Below are 16,326 nucleotides of genomic sequence, written 5' to 3'. Positions count from 1 at the left end.
AACTCTTTCGAAAAAGACCAAATTATTGCCATATTATGTGTTCAGCTATAATGATCATTTTACAGAACAGTACAAACCAATCGATTGCTTTCTTACCTGTGCGTAAACATGTTTGCACACACAAAGCACAATCCAGTAGCAAAAAAACTTACACTTAACTGGAGAGCCAGCGGCGGACACACTCCTAGGATCCCCAGCCCTCTCTGCCTAAAGGAGACAACTGGCCTCTCCTCCTAGGCCTAATGAGCAGTCAAACTCCCCTGTCTTTCTGGATTCGTCGTCGGCAGCTCTAGCCACTGCGAACGCGCACCCACCCAGCCCGAGCGTGCCGCTCGCAAAGATCAGGCCACCGTAGAAGGACAGTGATAGCACTCAGCTACTCCAGCAATGACACAATGCACTCCTGGCTCTCTATTTACCAGAGTCCCAAACAGAGGCGTCCACGGCTGTGAACAATCGAGTCCAATTGTGCCACGCCTACTCCGGTTGCGCAACACCTCACCCCAGGTTCATCACACTCCTCCCGCCCATAAGGAAAACTCATCCCCGAGTTTAAGAGCTAGACATGTCATAGTCTCTAGACCATGAGGGCGGCCTGAATATGGTCTCTGCTGTCCTGGGTCTGTGGGGTGGCCTCTCGGTCAAGTCACTGGGTACTGCCCCAGTGTCTGGCTCTCTGTGTGGCCGCCTTGGGCACCACCTACGCGAAGGTCTTGGGAGGGTGTTGTTTGTGATTGTTCTCTCTCCTCACGGCGTTGCTGTACACCCCCCATGTCGATGTGGGCCTCTCTCTCCTGGTCCAGTTCTCGTAGCTGACGCAGGTCCGTCTACCAGCCTCACAGTAGAGGGATCAGCTGCTGTCGTTGGCTGGTCGTCTCCTTGAGGCACCGGCTCTGAAGCAGTTCCCCGCGATGGCCCTTCCTGTTGCTGGGCCCCTCCAGCGCTCGAAGAAGGACCCTCGGGATGGAACACTGCCACCGGGCCTGGTAAGGGTGGCCGGAGTCTCTGAAAATGCCCCGGAGACAAAAGGTTTCCTATAAGGTCCTCTGTATCGCCTCTGCAGCTTAGGACACAGTCCCCGCGTTTTCGCTTTATTCCGTACCCATACCAACCCTCCTACCGAGTAGTATTGGAAGTTAGCACGAAAACCATATGCAGCCTTTTGCTGCTCTGAGGCCTTGGCCTGGTGCCGTTTCACTGCCTCCACCACAGTAGAGAGAGTATCCGCAGTTCTCGCTACGTAATCGCTAACTGCAGTAAATTTGCCTTGTGGGCCCACCCCCAACATCACATCAACAGGCAGAACTATCTCCTGCCCGAACAGGACTTTATAGGGTGTGAAACCAGTACTGGCGTGAACGCTACTCCTGTAGGCCATTATGACGTACGGCAATAACGCATCCCAATTCGATTGGTTGTCATCTACAAACAGAGACAACATGGCTAAAAGAGAGCGATTAAACCTTTCTATTAGACCATCAGATTGGGGGTGGTAAGGGGATGTGCGGGTTTTGTTGACATCCAATAGCCTACACAGCTCCTTAAACAGGTTGGGCTCAAAGTTTCTTCCCTGATTAGAATGGATGCTGCGAGGAGCACCGAACCGACACACCCACTCCTCTGCTAGAACACGGGCGATGGTCTGGGCCTCCTGGTTGGGAATGGCAAAAGCTTCAGTCCATTTAGAAAAATAATACGTTAATAGGGCCGGGAGGGGACGGACTGAACCATGGGTGCACAAGGGGGGCGTCAATGGTCTTTACAAGACCCACAGTCCACACACTCTCTGCACCACTTCTTTCCTCAAACCAGCCTGGCCAGTAAAATCGATCCTTCACTTTGGCCTGCAGTTTATGAATACCCAGATGCCCCCCAGTAACTGAATTGTGTAAGGTGCTCAGGACAGCAGGGACCATTGACTTGGGCAACATAACCTGTACTCCAGTTGCATCTGATTGAGCGGGTGGGACACGGACTAAACGCTGATTCTGTATCTGAAGCTGTTCCCACACAGCAGCATATTGTTTCAGCCCTGGCCTGTCATGCAAGTCTGCCTTCCCTTCCCCTTTAAGCTGAAGCAGCTGACTGGTCTCTTCATCCCTCTGTTGCGCTTGTACTAGCTCGTCTTCGAGCTCTGAGTAGGGGGGCTCCTGTTCCTGGGCTCTCACAGCACAAACTGACGTGACCGGCACCTGCTGGGGAGCCAAAGAATTAGCACCTAAGAGCAGGGCACTAGTACTCTCCGTGAAAGCCGGTAGCCGAGACAAAGCGTCTGCATTAACACGCTGTTTCCCAGGGCGGTGAATAATCTTATAATTAAAACTAGCCAGTTGTTCCACCCACCGAGCCAACTGCCCCTCCAGCCCCTGGAAATTATGCAGCCATCTTAAGGAGCCATGGTCAGTGCGCAGGACAAATTCCTTTCCCAACAAATAATGTTTAAAGAACTTGGTGAATGTTACCATAGCCAATAGCTCCTTTTTCGTGGTGGCATACCTGCGCTCTTCCTTGGACAATGCCCTGCTGGCATACGCTACTACATATTCAGCCCCCCCATCCTCCTGAGACAATACTGCTCCGATTCCGACATCACTAGCATCAGTATCCAACACAAACCTCTTCTGGGGGTCGGGATATGCCAACACTGGGGCCGTAATCAGACGGGACTTTAACTGCATAAAAGCCTGTTGACAGTCATCCCCCCACCTAAATCTCTTACCCTTCTCCGTCAGCTGATGCAGAGGGCGTGCTATATCTGCAAAGCCTTTAACAAACCGCCTATAATAGGAGGCTAGCCCAATAAAGCTTTTTACCTCAGTCTGTTTTTTTGGTACTGGCCACTCACGCACACTTTCTACCTTGGCAGGGTCTGCCCTGATTCCCTCGGCTGATATAATATGGCCCAGGTACTTGACTTGGGGGGCAAAAAGATCACATTTAGATGGCTTGACTTTTAGATTTGCTGCACCCAACTTGGACAAGACCTCATCCAACCGGCTGAGGTGCTCTGGGAATGTACGGCCGAAGACAATAATATCGTCTAAATAGACTAAGCACGTTGCCCATTGTAGATCAGCTAGTATCAAGTCCATGAGCCTTTGAAACGTACTAGGCGCATTAAAGGCCAAAGCTCAAGACATTAAATTCGAATAATCCTTGTCTAGTAGCAAAGGCGGTTTTAGGCCGATCTTTGGGGTCCACCTCGACCTGCCAATAACCACTGGCTAGGTCGAGGGTGGAGAACAGAGTCGCATTGGCCAAGCTGTCTAGAGCGTCATCGATTCTGGGAAGCGGATATGCATCTTTTGCGGTGAAGTCATTGAGCTTCCTGTAATCAACACAGAATCTAAGTGCACCTCCCTTCCTACGCACCGGTACAATGGGTGCTACCCACGGGCTACATGAGGGGCGTATGATCCCATTCTCCTGCATCTGCTTTATGTGATCTGAAACCTCCTGCTGAACATGAAGGGGGACCCTACGTGGCCCCTTCTTAATGGGCTTGGCATTACCAGTATGGATTTGGTGTGTTGTGAGGTGAGTTCTACCCAGGTCAGTGTCCCCGGTGTTGAAAATGGCAGCGTGCCTCTGTAAGAGACCATGGACAGATTTAAGTTGAGCGGGGGTTAAACCTTTTTCTTCCAAGCCGAGCTCCTTCAGCAAGGAGTCACCGGACCAGGAGTGTGTTTGGGGAGCACCTCCACCCTCATCTACGTCACTGATGACAGTTATGTCAGTAAACAACGTGCCTACTTTCATGCCTTGTCTCAGTGTTAGAGGGTCCTCGGTAACATTAATGACTAATGGGCACCACACCCTGGTTCACATTGCAAATGACTCTGGCTACGAAAACAGCAGTGCGTTTAGATAGAGAACCTGACGGCTCCAGCATACCAGTCCTACACCCCTCACTAAGCCCTTTGACAGCCCCCAAGATTATAAACTCGCTTCGGGGTGGCATCACGGTGTCAGTGCGTACAGTAACAACCTGTGGTGTAGTCATGTCAGAGGCTGAGATTAGTGGTAGCTTTCTACCCAACAGACGGCAACATTGATTACCCAAATCAATAACAGCCCCAAATTTGGACAGAAAGTCTGATCCTAGCAGAATATCTGAGGTTGGGACATCAGCCACCAGAAACTCTTTGTGACCAGGGCTAAGGAGTCAAACTGGCAAACTGTGTGCCAGCGCCCCACTACGCACATGGGGCCCTCATTGGCAGCAGAGGTAGCACCAACAAACTCCTCTAACTCCCCACCGCCATTAGTCAGCGACAACCATATTGATTTGGGGATAATTGACACCTCAGCTCCCGTATCAATTAGCACACGGGAATCAGACCCACCTATTTTAGCATGGAGGTACATCCCTGGTCCTCTCTGATTACGCAAGGCCATTCCGGGGAAAGGGAGGGGGGTGGGCATCTGGCCTACCGTACTCACCCTCTAGTTTCCCTGTAGATAAGGGCAGTCTCGCCGTAAATGGCAGTTACACCCGCACTCCCAGCACACCTCTCCGCGACTAGGACCCCAGCTGTTCTGAGTACGAGGGGCGCTTGTGCTTGGGCGCACAGAGGGGGTCACTCTGTCGGGGGCTTTCATTGACTGCACTGTACCCTGTAATGTCTGAACCTCCTGGCGCAGCCCCTCTACCACTCCCAATAGCACCTCCATTTGTTTGTCACTTGAGGATTTTTCTGTGACACCGTGCACTCTGGCGTCAGGGTCAAGCCGGGTGTGTTCTAGGCTTCTTATCTGCTCAAGTTTGGTGGCAAGGTTAATTGCGCCCTCCAATGTAGGGGGCTTGGCACTGCGCAGGTTAACATGCAGCTCTCCACTGCCTACATACTCGATGAAATGGTCTCTCACCAAAAGATCACGGGTATCGTTGTCGGCATGAGGGTAAGCCTTTTTCATTATTAGCCTGCGTAGAACATTCCCAAACTCCCGTGCGCTCTCATTAGGTAGCCGTCGCCGAACTAGAAAATTTGCCCTATTCCAATCTCCGCTATCACAAGGTTCTAAACAACCCCCCAGGGCAGTTTTGAGCAGTGCGTAACTCCCACGGGAGTCAGGGGAGAGCCCGTTATAAATGTCACGTGCCCGGCCAGACAAACATAAATTTAAGCTTCAAATCGTCATTCCAGTGATTCACCTCAGCAGCCATCTCAAACTGTCCTAGCCTGTCAGACCATTCTCTTCCAGTACCAGTGAAGGTCTCTGGCATAAACACAGGCCGTGCAGGATTCATAGTGGCAGGGGTGTGTGAGTTAGCTATGGGTAGGTTATCAGACCTAACAGACTCGTCAATTTCAAGTGGATCAGCAGGCTCGTTAGTTGAGGTATGTGCTGCGTTCCCGTCCTCCGACATAATCTTTGGAAGAGGATTTTATTTTTTTAAATCCCACTTCTGACACCAGTGTAGTGAACCAGCCCAATAAGGGTTCTGTCGGAGACCAAGGAGACAGCACAACCCAGCTATGAAAAACACAGCCTTTATTATCAGATAGGGCAACTACATAAAATGCCTGGTCCGAGGTCAAACACTATTGTGGGTCGTACGCAGCACCATTGGGCCTGTATAGGAGCCGCTAACACTGCAATCGGTGTACACACATTCAAATCAGGCCTGTACAAAGGCTGGCACAGCACCGCACACAGGGCGCACCCGAACAAACACTGCACTTGGGGAACACTGCAACCCGTAACCACTGCACTCAATACGTGACCAATATAATAAGGCAGTAGCTTACACAGGTTCCCATTAGGCAGGCTATATCGCCCACAGTAGCGCTTCAAAACTCTCTGGCTCAGGATATAAACTGGTCCAATTCATAAGCACAGGCCTATCATTTACATTGATTACGGACAAGGACTACAGACATTACAATCCAGAAAATACATGGAGGGTTAAAACTTAGCTCGCCCTGCTGACGAGACCCTCCCCAGGGTCAAGGCTTTCGGCACCGTCCAATCCCCGAGGAACAATAGCGCGTTGGTTGGCGGTGCAGGGAGGCGCACGGCGGCAGACCGAACACTTAACTGGAGAGCCAGCGGCGGACACACTCCTAGGATCCCCAGCCCTCTCTGCCTAAAGGAGACAACTGGCCTCTCCTCCTAGGCCTAATGAGCAGTCAAACTCCCCTGTCTTCCTGGCTTCGTCGTCGGCAGCTCTAGCCACTGCGAACGCGCACCCACCCAGCCCGAGCGTGCCGCTCGCAGAGATCAGGCCACCGTAGAAGGACAGTGATAGCACTCAGCTACTCCAGCAATGACACAATGCACTCCTGGCTCTCTATTTACCAGAGTCCCAAACAGAGGCGTCCACGGCTGTGAACAATCGAGTCTAATTGTGCCACGCCCACTCCGGTTGCGCAACACCTCACCCCAGGTTCATCACAATATATTGATACACAAGTGGAGACACGCATAGCTGGGTGCTTGCGTTACTATACATTACATCTCCATAATCAAGAACAGATAAAAATATTGACTCAACAACTTTTTTTCCGACAGAATTGAGGGAATCTTGAGCGATTTCTGAACAGAAAGCCTTGGCGCAGCTTAGAAGCAAGTTTCTCAATATAAGATTTAAAGGTTAACTTTTCATCTATCCACAGGCCCAGATATTTATATTCAGTGACTCTGCTAATTTGTGGTTCATTACAATAATTCACAGACTTTCTGCATATGTTCAACAATTAGGCTACTTTAACACATATAGTGTGTTTAGAAACCAATCTCGGAATTCACTTGTCATTTTAAAATGTCAACCCGTATAAGAGTAGGCCTAATCACCTTGTGGCGCCGTTCTAGGGGTATAGGATCAAGGGAAGAGAAGTGGGCCTTTATTACCAGTGTAGCCTAATAAAGTGGGGTAGTTGAACAGCGGGGGTTGGAGTGGAGTGTGTGTGTGTGTGTGTGTGTGTGTGTGTGTGTGTGCGCGTGTGTGTGTGTGCGCGTGTGTGTGTGCGTGTGTGACGAGGCTACCGATCCCCCGCCGCACCGCAGCCTGCGCGCATCTTCTCATGGTCGCTGCGAAAACGCTGGAATGGTCGCGTGGAATCGGCCGCGCAAATGTCCTCTTTTGCTATACCGTAGAATGGAATAATGACAAGATGGTATAAAAACACGGGTTTACCCGCAAGGTTACCCTGCAATTGACGGAATATATGGATTGGTCTTCATTACCAGAACAGACCTGGACCGAGTCTGAGAGGTAAAGATTTCATGCCTACGTTTGCATGCTGGGCTCAACAAATCGGGCTGAAAATGATAGGCTACTACGTTTGCGTGGCCTACCTGCTAGTGATTTCAATAGTCTACAGGATAACAAAGTGCGATTTCAATGCTATTCAGTATGCAGTGCTTGAGATATTCTAATCGCTGAATGCGAGCGTGTGTGTGTGTGTGTGTGTGCGCGTGCGTGTGTGTGTGAGCGCGCTATTTAGGCTAGCTCTCCCGCTTCTCCATTCTGCACAGTAGAAGCCCAGAATTCGGTGACACGGATTTGCTCGAGGTCCCGAAATTGACTACTGGATATTTTTGTGGACGTTTGAAAGGCTACAACATAGCCTGTAATTGGCAGTGGTTGTCATTTATGCAGTGGGGTGCTTTAGATATGGCTGCAGTCAATTAGACTGCTAGTAGCCTAGGCCTATATTGATTGGAGCTAATGAATGTAGGCTACTAGGTTTAGGCCCAGTTCATAAAAACAGACGGAGACATATACTAGCCTACTGTAGATAGGCTACAACCCAGATAGCGTTGTTTTTTTTTTTTTTTTTTTAAACGAATGTGAAAACTTACGCAGAAGGCGTTGGGAATATTCCCTACTAGCTGGGAACATGACTGATATTGATGATGCAGCCTATCGGTCGCCGTAGATCACACATACGGACGGCCCTTGAGTCACGTGACAGCATGATGGAGAGTTGCCTGGGGACGTTTTAGAGCGGGACCGCTGGGTAGGCCTGATCCACAGCAATGTTGTGCGCGCAGACACTGCTTTTGACACCTTCCATCTTCACAGTAAGCGGATCAGGCCCCTCCCATCTGCCTAGTGCCCATCATCTCTGTGTGTGTGTGTGTGTGTGTGTGTGTGTGTGTGTGTGTGTGTGTGTGTGTGTGTGCGTGTGTGTGTAACATGGAGGATAGTCTTAAAACAGCTTTGCATTGAGGGAGGTAGAGGAGGTGGATAATGCTGAGATTTGAGAAGTCCCGTAGATGATTTGAACTTTGACCCTCACTCCTCATGCACGTGTGTGTGTGCATGTGTGTCCTCTATATCAGTCTCAGGGACAGTGCTGTGGAAGAGGAGTCCTCATCCAGGACTGCAGGTCACATGACAGGTAACAGATTGCTGATTGGATGATTGATACAGCTGTAATCTAAGCATGACTCCTATAATAAACCCCTTATCTGTCACTTGTCTACCAGATTCGTGCAGCAATGAAACAGACAACACTCCACCTCTACAGCTCCACACTCTGAAGGAGTTTGAACAGGTGGGTGGACTTCAAATGTAACGTGACTTCGCCCGTCCGGTCATGTTAGATCAGAGATGACCTCCTGAAGAAGGATGCAGTTCTAGAGAATTCCACCTGGAGTCAGGTCAGTTTCTCCCTCAGACACTATGAGAAACCCACCTGGCAGCGGGCTGCTGTAGGCCCACACCCCTGATGACTGAGAAACGTTTTGGCGCCCTCTAGCGGTAACACAGCACCCCAGGCGGGGAATGTGAGCACTGTATATTGCTGGGGCTGAAATAGGCATCACCTTCAGATTTTAAATACAGCATCCAGGAGGAGATCCTACAATGCTGTCGATCGTGGAAAAGAATGTTCTGGCCCTCTTTTGAGTATGTGAATCTATTTCTATGTTCTATTTGTAAACAGCGGAATGTGGAATGCGATGAATAACTCAGCACCTGTTCTAGAGGGGGGGGGGGGGGGGGGGGGGGCGCTGGTCTCAGTCAATCCTGCTCTGCTGCTTCTCAGCCCCCGGCTGTGTCTTGGCCCACTTCAGACTCCCATCCATCACATCACACTCTATTCCTGCCCTGGACCAGCGCTGCTCAACGCCTGCTTTTCCAGAACCCTGTTAATCAGGACTGTGATATGAACAGGGCACTCTCTCTCTCTCTTTCTCTCTCTCCCTCTCTTTCTCTCTCTTTCTCTCGCTCTTTCTGTAGGATTCCCTCTCATCCTCCTCTCCTTTGGCACCCAGCCCCACTCATCTCCTTAAACCACTCCTCCTCTCCTCTCCTTTTCTCCTCCTCCCCTCCTCTATCTCCAAATCCCTTCTCACCACTCATATTTAGTGCAAAACAGCTTGTGGTTCAAATGCATGCCAGATCAGAATAGATGACTGTGCTGTATGTCCATGTTATAAAGAGAGGTGTCACTAGCTACTCACGCTAGCGGGGGAGGGGAGGGAGGAGAGGGAGGGGCCTGTCGGTAAAGATGGGGGTTAAAGGGAGACTGACATCGACCATCACCTACATATGCATGTAGGATGGCACACTTTAACACCACCTGACCCATGCACACACACCTGACCTATGCATACACACATGCCATGTACACATTCTCGTGTGGTTGTGGTGCCTGGCAACAGCACCTCTGGACAGGTGGTCTGTGCGCACACACGCACATAGACGTACACACACACACACACATGCTCATAGACGTACACACACACAAACACACGCACACAGACGTACACACGCACGCACATAGACGTACACACACACGCACACAGACGTACACACACGCACATAGACGTACACGCACACACACGCACACAGACGTACACACACACACACGCACACAGACGTACACACACACACACAGACGACGTTCATTCATTACGTTCATAAACACACACAGGCCCTTTTATCACAGGCAATGAGAGAGGAGGTGTTTGTGTGTGGGGGGCAGGGCCTATTGGTTGGCTGTTGTGCCGCCTCGCGTGCAAGCGTGTGTGTGTGTGTGCATGTGTGTGATGTTGTTTTAAATATACACATCGGTGATGTCATCAGCCTGCCAGGGATGTCTAAGCTTGGTGCCAGCTCATCACTCTCTCTCCCTCCCTCCATCCCTCTCTCTCTCTCTCTCTCTCCCTCCCTCCCCCCCTCTCTCTCTCCCTCCCCCCTTCCCCTCTCTCTCTCCATCCCTCCTTCCATCTTTCTCTCTCTCTCCCTCCCTCCTTCACTCTCTCCCTCCCTCCTTCCCTCCCTCTCTCTCTCCCTCCCTCCCTCCCTCCTTCCATCTCTCCCTCTATCTCTCTCCCTCTCTCTCTCCTTCCATCTCTCTCACTCTCTCTCTCTGTCTCTCTCTCTCTCTCTCTCACACACACTCTGATGAATTATTTAGAGGCGTTATGAAAACCACCTTAATGGACCCTGTCACCTCATCCACCAAGACAAGGTTGAGTAGTAATGATGTCACGGCGCCCCGGTCGGTCAGTAGCTGGATGTGTTGGTAAATAAGAAAACCAGCGTGGTGACTGATGGCTACTCTGAGTGGGTTAAATCACGCGTGTCATCAGGCCACAGGCCTCTGAGTAACTGGCTCTGGACAGACTGGACTGTGACTGTTAATCAGGCTTCAGTCAGGGCCTGAGACCACACCCTGCTGCAGTTCCTTCTGTGTGGCAGCTGTGGCTCAGGAGGTAGAGCGGGTCGTCTAATGATCGTAGGGTCGGCGGTTCAAATCCTGGCTCCTCCTGTCCACATGTCAAAGTGTCTTTGGGCAAAGACACTGAACCCCAAATTGCTCCCAGTGAGCAGGCTAGCACCTTGCGTGGCAGCTGCCGCCATTGGTGTGTGAATGGGTGAATGAGAGGCCTTCATTGTAAAGCTCTTTGGATAAAAGCGATATAAGTGCAGTCCATCTACCATTACCACCATTCTACCAGCCCCTTAGTACCTTGTCAGAAAGGAGGATCAAGAAGGATCATTTTTAGTCAGGCTTCTAGTCTCTCTCTCTCTGTCTCTCTCTCTCTTTCTCTCTCTCTCTCTCTCTCTCTCTCTCTCTCTCTCTCTCCTGCCCTCTTTTTTATTTATTTATCTGTGCAAGATATAACAAATAAACAATACCAAGTGTATAATAACAGACAGTACGGTGAACATTTAACATAACTGAATAACAAAGACTTAAAGACAGGACATTACGATGTTTGTGTGTTCTATGTGTGTGCGTGTATGATGCCTTAGTATCTGCAAGTGTGTCATATACGTGTCATATATGTGTGTCAGTGATGGTGTGTTTATTGTGGATGGAGGACAAGCAAAAATATTGGCGAGTGAAATAAAAAAAATCAATGGAAATTAAGAATTTTAGGTGTCGATAAATAGATTCAGATTATTTCAAAATCCTGTCTTCTTTCAGAGGGAAGGTCAGGGATCCTCGTCTCTGTTATATTCAGGACACCTCTCTATATATATACAGCACCTATCTATACATACAGCACCCCTCTATATATACAGCACCTCTCTATATATACAGCACCTCTCTATATATACAGCACCTCTCTATATATACAGCTCCTCTCTATATATACAGCACCTCTCTATATATACAGCACCTCTCTATATATACAGCACCTCTCTATATATACAGCTCCTCTCTATATATACAGCACCTCTATATATACAGCAGCACCTCTCTATATATACAGCACCTCTCTATATATACAGCTCCTCTCTATATATACAGTAGCACCTCTCTATATATATACAGCAGCACCTCTCTATATATACAGCACCTCTCTATATATACAGTAGCACCTCTCTATATATACAGCTCCTCTCTATATATACAGCACCTCTCTATATATACAGCACCTCTCTATATATACAGTAGCACCTCTCTATATATACAGCAGCACCTCTCTATATATACAGCTCCTCTCTATATATACAGCACCTCTCTATATATACAGCACCTCTCTATATATACAGTAGCACCTCTCTATATATACAGCAGCACCTCTCTATATATACAGCTCCTCTCTATATATACAGCACCTCTCTATATATACAGCACCTCTCTATATATACAGTAGCACCTCTCTATATATACAGCACCACTCTATATATACAGCACCTCTCTATATTTACAGCAGCACCTCTCTATATATACAGTAGCACCTCTCTATATATACAGTAGCACCTCTCTATATATACAGCAGCACCTCTCTATATATACAGTAGCACCTCTATATATATATACAGCAGCACCTCTCTATATATACAGCACCTCTCTATATATACAGTAGCACCTCTCTATATATACAGCACCTCTCTATATATACAGTAGCACCTCTCTATATATACAGCAGCACCTCTCTATAAATACAGTAGCACCTCTCTATATATACAGTAGCACCTCTCTATATATACAGCACCTCTCTATATATACAGCACCTCTCTATATATACAGCAGCACCTCTCTATATATACAGTAGCACCTCTCTATATATACAGTAGCACCCCTCTATATATACAGTAGCACCTCTCTATATATACAGCAGCACCTCTCTATATATACAGTAGCACCTCTATATATATACAGCAGCACCTCTCTATATATACAGCACCTCTCTATATATACAGTAGCACCTCTCTATATATACAGTAGCACCTCTCTATATATACAGCACCTCTCTATATATACAGTAGCACCTCTCTATATATACAGCAGCACCTCTCTATAAATACAGTAGCACCTCTCTATATATACAGTAGCACCTCTCTATATATACAGCACCTCTATATATACAGTAGCACCTCTCTATATATACAGCAGCACCTCTCTATATATACAGCACCTCTCTATATATACAGCACCTCTCTATATATACAGCACCTCTCTATATATACAGCTCCTCTCTATATATACAGCACCTCTCTATATATACAGCACCTCTCTATATATACAGCTCCTCTCTATATATACAGCACCTCTATATATACAGCAGCACCTCTCTATATATACAGCACCTCTCTATATATACAGCTCCTCTCTATATATACAGTAGCACCTCTCTATATATATACAGCAGCACCTCTCTATATATACAGCACCTCTCTATATATACAGTAGCACCTCTCTATATATACAGCTCCTCTCTATATATACAGCACCTCTCTATATATACAGCACCTCTCTATATATACAGTAGCACCTCTCTATATATACAGCAGCACCTCTCTATATATACAGCTCCTCTCTATATATACAGCACCTCTCTATATATACAGCACCTCTCTATATATACAGTAGCACCTCTCTATATATACAGCAGCACCTCTCTATATATACAGCTCCTCTCTATATATACAGCACCTCTCTATATATACAGCACCTCTCTATATATACAGTAGCACCTCTCTATATATACAGCACCACTCTATATATACAGCACCTCTCTATATTTACAGCAGCACCTCTCTATATATACAGTAGCACCTCTCTATATATACAGTAGCACCTCTCTATATATACAGCAGCACCTCTCTATATATACAGTAGCACCTCTATATATATATACAGCAGCACCTCTCTATATATACAGCACCTCTCTATATATACAGTAGCACCTCTCTATATATACAGCACCTCTCTATATATACAGTAGCACCTCTCTATATATACAGCAGCACCTCTCTATAAATACAGTAGCACCTCTCTATATATACAGTAGCACCTCTCTATATATACAGCACCTCTCTATATATACAGCACCTCTCTATATATACAGCAGCACCTCTCTATATATACAGTAGCACCTCTCTATATATACAGTAGCACCCCTCTATATATACAGTAGCACCTCTCTATATATACAGCAGCACCTCTCTATATATACAGTAGCACCTCTATATATATACAGCAGCACCTCTCTATATATACAGCACCTCTCTATATATACAGTAGCACCTCTCTATATATACAGTAGCACCTCTCTATATATACAGCACCTCTCTATATATACAGTAGCACCTCTCTATATATACAGCAGCACCTCTCTATAAATACAGTAGCACCTCTCTATATATACAGTAGCACCTCTCTATATATACAGCACCTCTCTATATATACAGTAGCACCTCTCTATATATACAGCAGCACCTCTCTATATATACAGCACCTCTCTATATATACAGCAGCACCTCTCTATATATAGGCCTACAGTAGCACCTCTCTATATATACAGCACCTCTCTATATATACAGTAGCACCTCTCTATATATACAGCACCTCTCTATATATACAGTAGCACCTCTCTATATATACAGTAGCACCTCTCTATATATACAGCACCTCTCTATATATACAGTAGCACCTCTCTATATATAGGCCTACAGTAGCACCTCTCTATATATACAGTAGCACCTCTCTATATATACAATAGCACCTCTCTATATATACAGCAGCACCAGTGGCTCAGAGCCTCACCGCTTCTATGTCCACAGGAGTCCACCCCTCAGTCCTTCCACCCCTCTGTCCTTCCACCCCTCTGTCCTTCCACCCCTCTGTCCTTCCACCTCTCTGTCTGGCTGCCTGTCCGTTTGTCGGTCGGTCTCTCTATTTGTCCGTCTGTCTGTCTGTTCAACTCTCCTCTCCCTCCCTCTTTTTATCCATCTCTCCACCTGTGTCTGTCTGTCTGTCTGTCTGTCCAGCTCTAGTAGAGAGGGACATGATTTGTGTGACGTAATAAGTGTAATAAGACTAACTGAAGTGTGAGTGACTGAGTGCTTGTGTAACATAATGAGCAGATGGTTGGTGTTGACAGAGACTCAGCTGTTCTCTCTCTGCTCTCACAGCCAGGGATCACACAGGAAACAGAGAGAGAGAGGGGGAGAGGTAGAGGGAGTTAAGAGACCTTTTCCTTCTTTCTTTCTCTCTCTCTCTCTCTCTCTCTCTCTCTCTCTCTCTCTCTCTTTCCTTCTCTAATCTACCCCCTCATACCCAGGGGTGTGATCTCTTTACAGTACATATCTCAAGTGCCTGTGAGGCCCCCTCCATTTGCTCCCTCATCTCTCCCTACCTCTCCCTCTCTCGCTCTCTCCCTCTGTCTGCTACTGCCCCCCCCACTCCTGCTCTCTGGCTGTCTGAGATTCCAGGGATGTCTCCCCAACTGGAATAGGCCCCTAGCGGTCCCCCTCCTACCTGCCTCCAGCCGCGCCCCTCTCTCCCCCAGTAGACTACCCCCCGTGAGCTCTCCCCTCCCAGACCACTCCGCACCATGGACCAGACATGGACGCAACTCTGAGCGCTCGGGCCGCAGAGTAGCCCTCTGCACCGCCACACGACACACACACTCCTGCTTGTGTGTGTGTGTGTGTGTGTGTGTGTGTGTATGTGTGTGTGTGTGTGTGTAATATAGTGTTAGTGTGTGTGTCTGTGTGTGTGGCCACTATGGCCTCCCAAGGTTTAGGAAGTCCCTTTTATAGTTTAGTAGATAGATTTTTTTTCAGATTTTGCTTTGTTTTCGTGTGGTGACATCACCAGACAGGGGTGATACTGTATGATGTCGTCTCCGACCAGGAGATGACACGTCTTACGGTCGCCGGACTCTGACAAATGGACATGTCTTCACGGTCGCCGTACCTTTAACGGACACCGTCTTCTGTCGCGATCCGCACAGAAACCTATATTCCTGACTTCTAAACAGACATGTGGGCGGGCTGGCGTTGGCATTAACGGACATGTCTAACGGTTACCGCACTATGTCGCAGCACCTGAACGACCTGAAGAAGGAGAACTTCAGCCTCAAGCTGCGCATCTACTTCCTGGAAGAGAGGATCCAGCAGAAGTACGAGGAGAGCAGCGACGATGTCTACCGCACGGTGAGTACGACTGGTCCTCACAAAGGCACCTGTCACTGTTACTCTCAATGCTACGGTCACTTGTAATGTTACAAGTAAAGTCTTGATGTTGTTGTTAATGTTAATTTTAAAGTTATTGTTGAAGTTGCTGGACATCACTCTCCTGTACAAGGAAGCTGGACATTCCTGACCTCTCACAGCTCTCCTGCAGCGTAGGACATGAGCACAGGGCTTTGAGTCACTCACCCATTCACCTGAAATACTGACTTATTGAATGGTTTGTGTATTAGTAAAATAGGGGTTTATATAAAACCAGATAGATGAACAGGTGAAAGGGTTTGTCTGTGTTTCATCCTCCACGGTGGTCAGTCTTTGAGGTCCTGGTCTGCTCAGCGAATGTGGTTTTGGGGATAAGCCTTGTCATTGGTTTATTACTGCCCAATCAGTGGTGACGGAATGTTGTCAGATTCATTCCAGACTACATATAT

The 16,326-nt window shown here is 47.8% G+C and overlaps 1 protein-coding gene across 1 annotated transcript in view; it reads left to right on the top strand.

The window, feature by feature from the left end:
• LOC311315713 (myomegalin-like) overlaps positions 1 to 16,326 on the top strand; it is a gene marked incomplete at both ends in the record, with an annotated part of 43,318 nt that overhangs the window by 391 nt on the left and 26,601 nt on the right. The window contains 3 exons of the mRNA XM_084446418.1: positions 8,293 to 8,351; positions 8,440 to 8,507; positions 15,749 to 15,859. Coding sequence (XP_084302544.1) covers positions 8,293 to 8,351; positions 8,440 to 8,507; positions 15,749 to 15,859 — 238 coding nt within the window. The remainder of the gene's footprint in view (positions 1 to 8,292; positions 8,352 to 8,439; positions 8,508 to 15,748; positions 15,860 to 16,326) is intronic.

This window comes from Borostomias antarcticus (assembly GCF_949987555.1).
Source record: "Borostomias antarcticus genome assembly, chromosome: 12".
NCBI lineage: Eukaryota > Metazoa > Chordata > Actinopteri > Stomiiformes > Stomiidae > Borostomias > Borostomias antarcticus.
The sequence above is the reverse complement of the archived record's forward strand: the minus strand, read 5'-3'. Positions and strand labels throughout refer to the sequence as shown.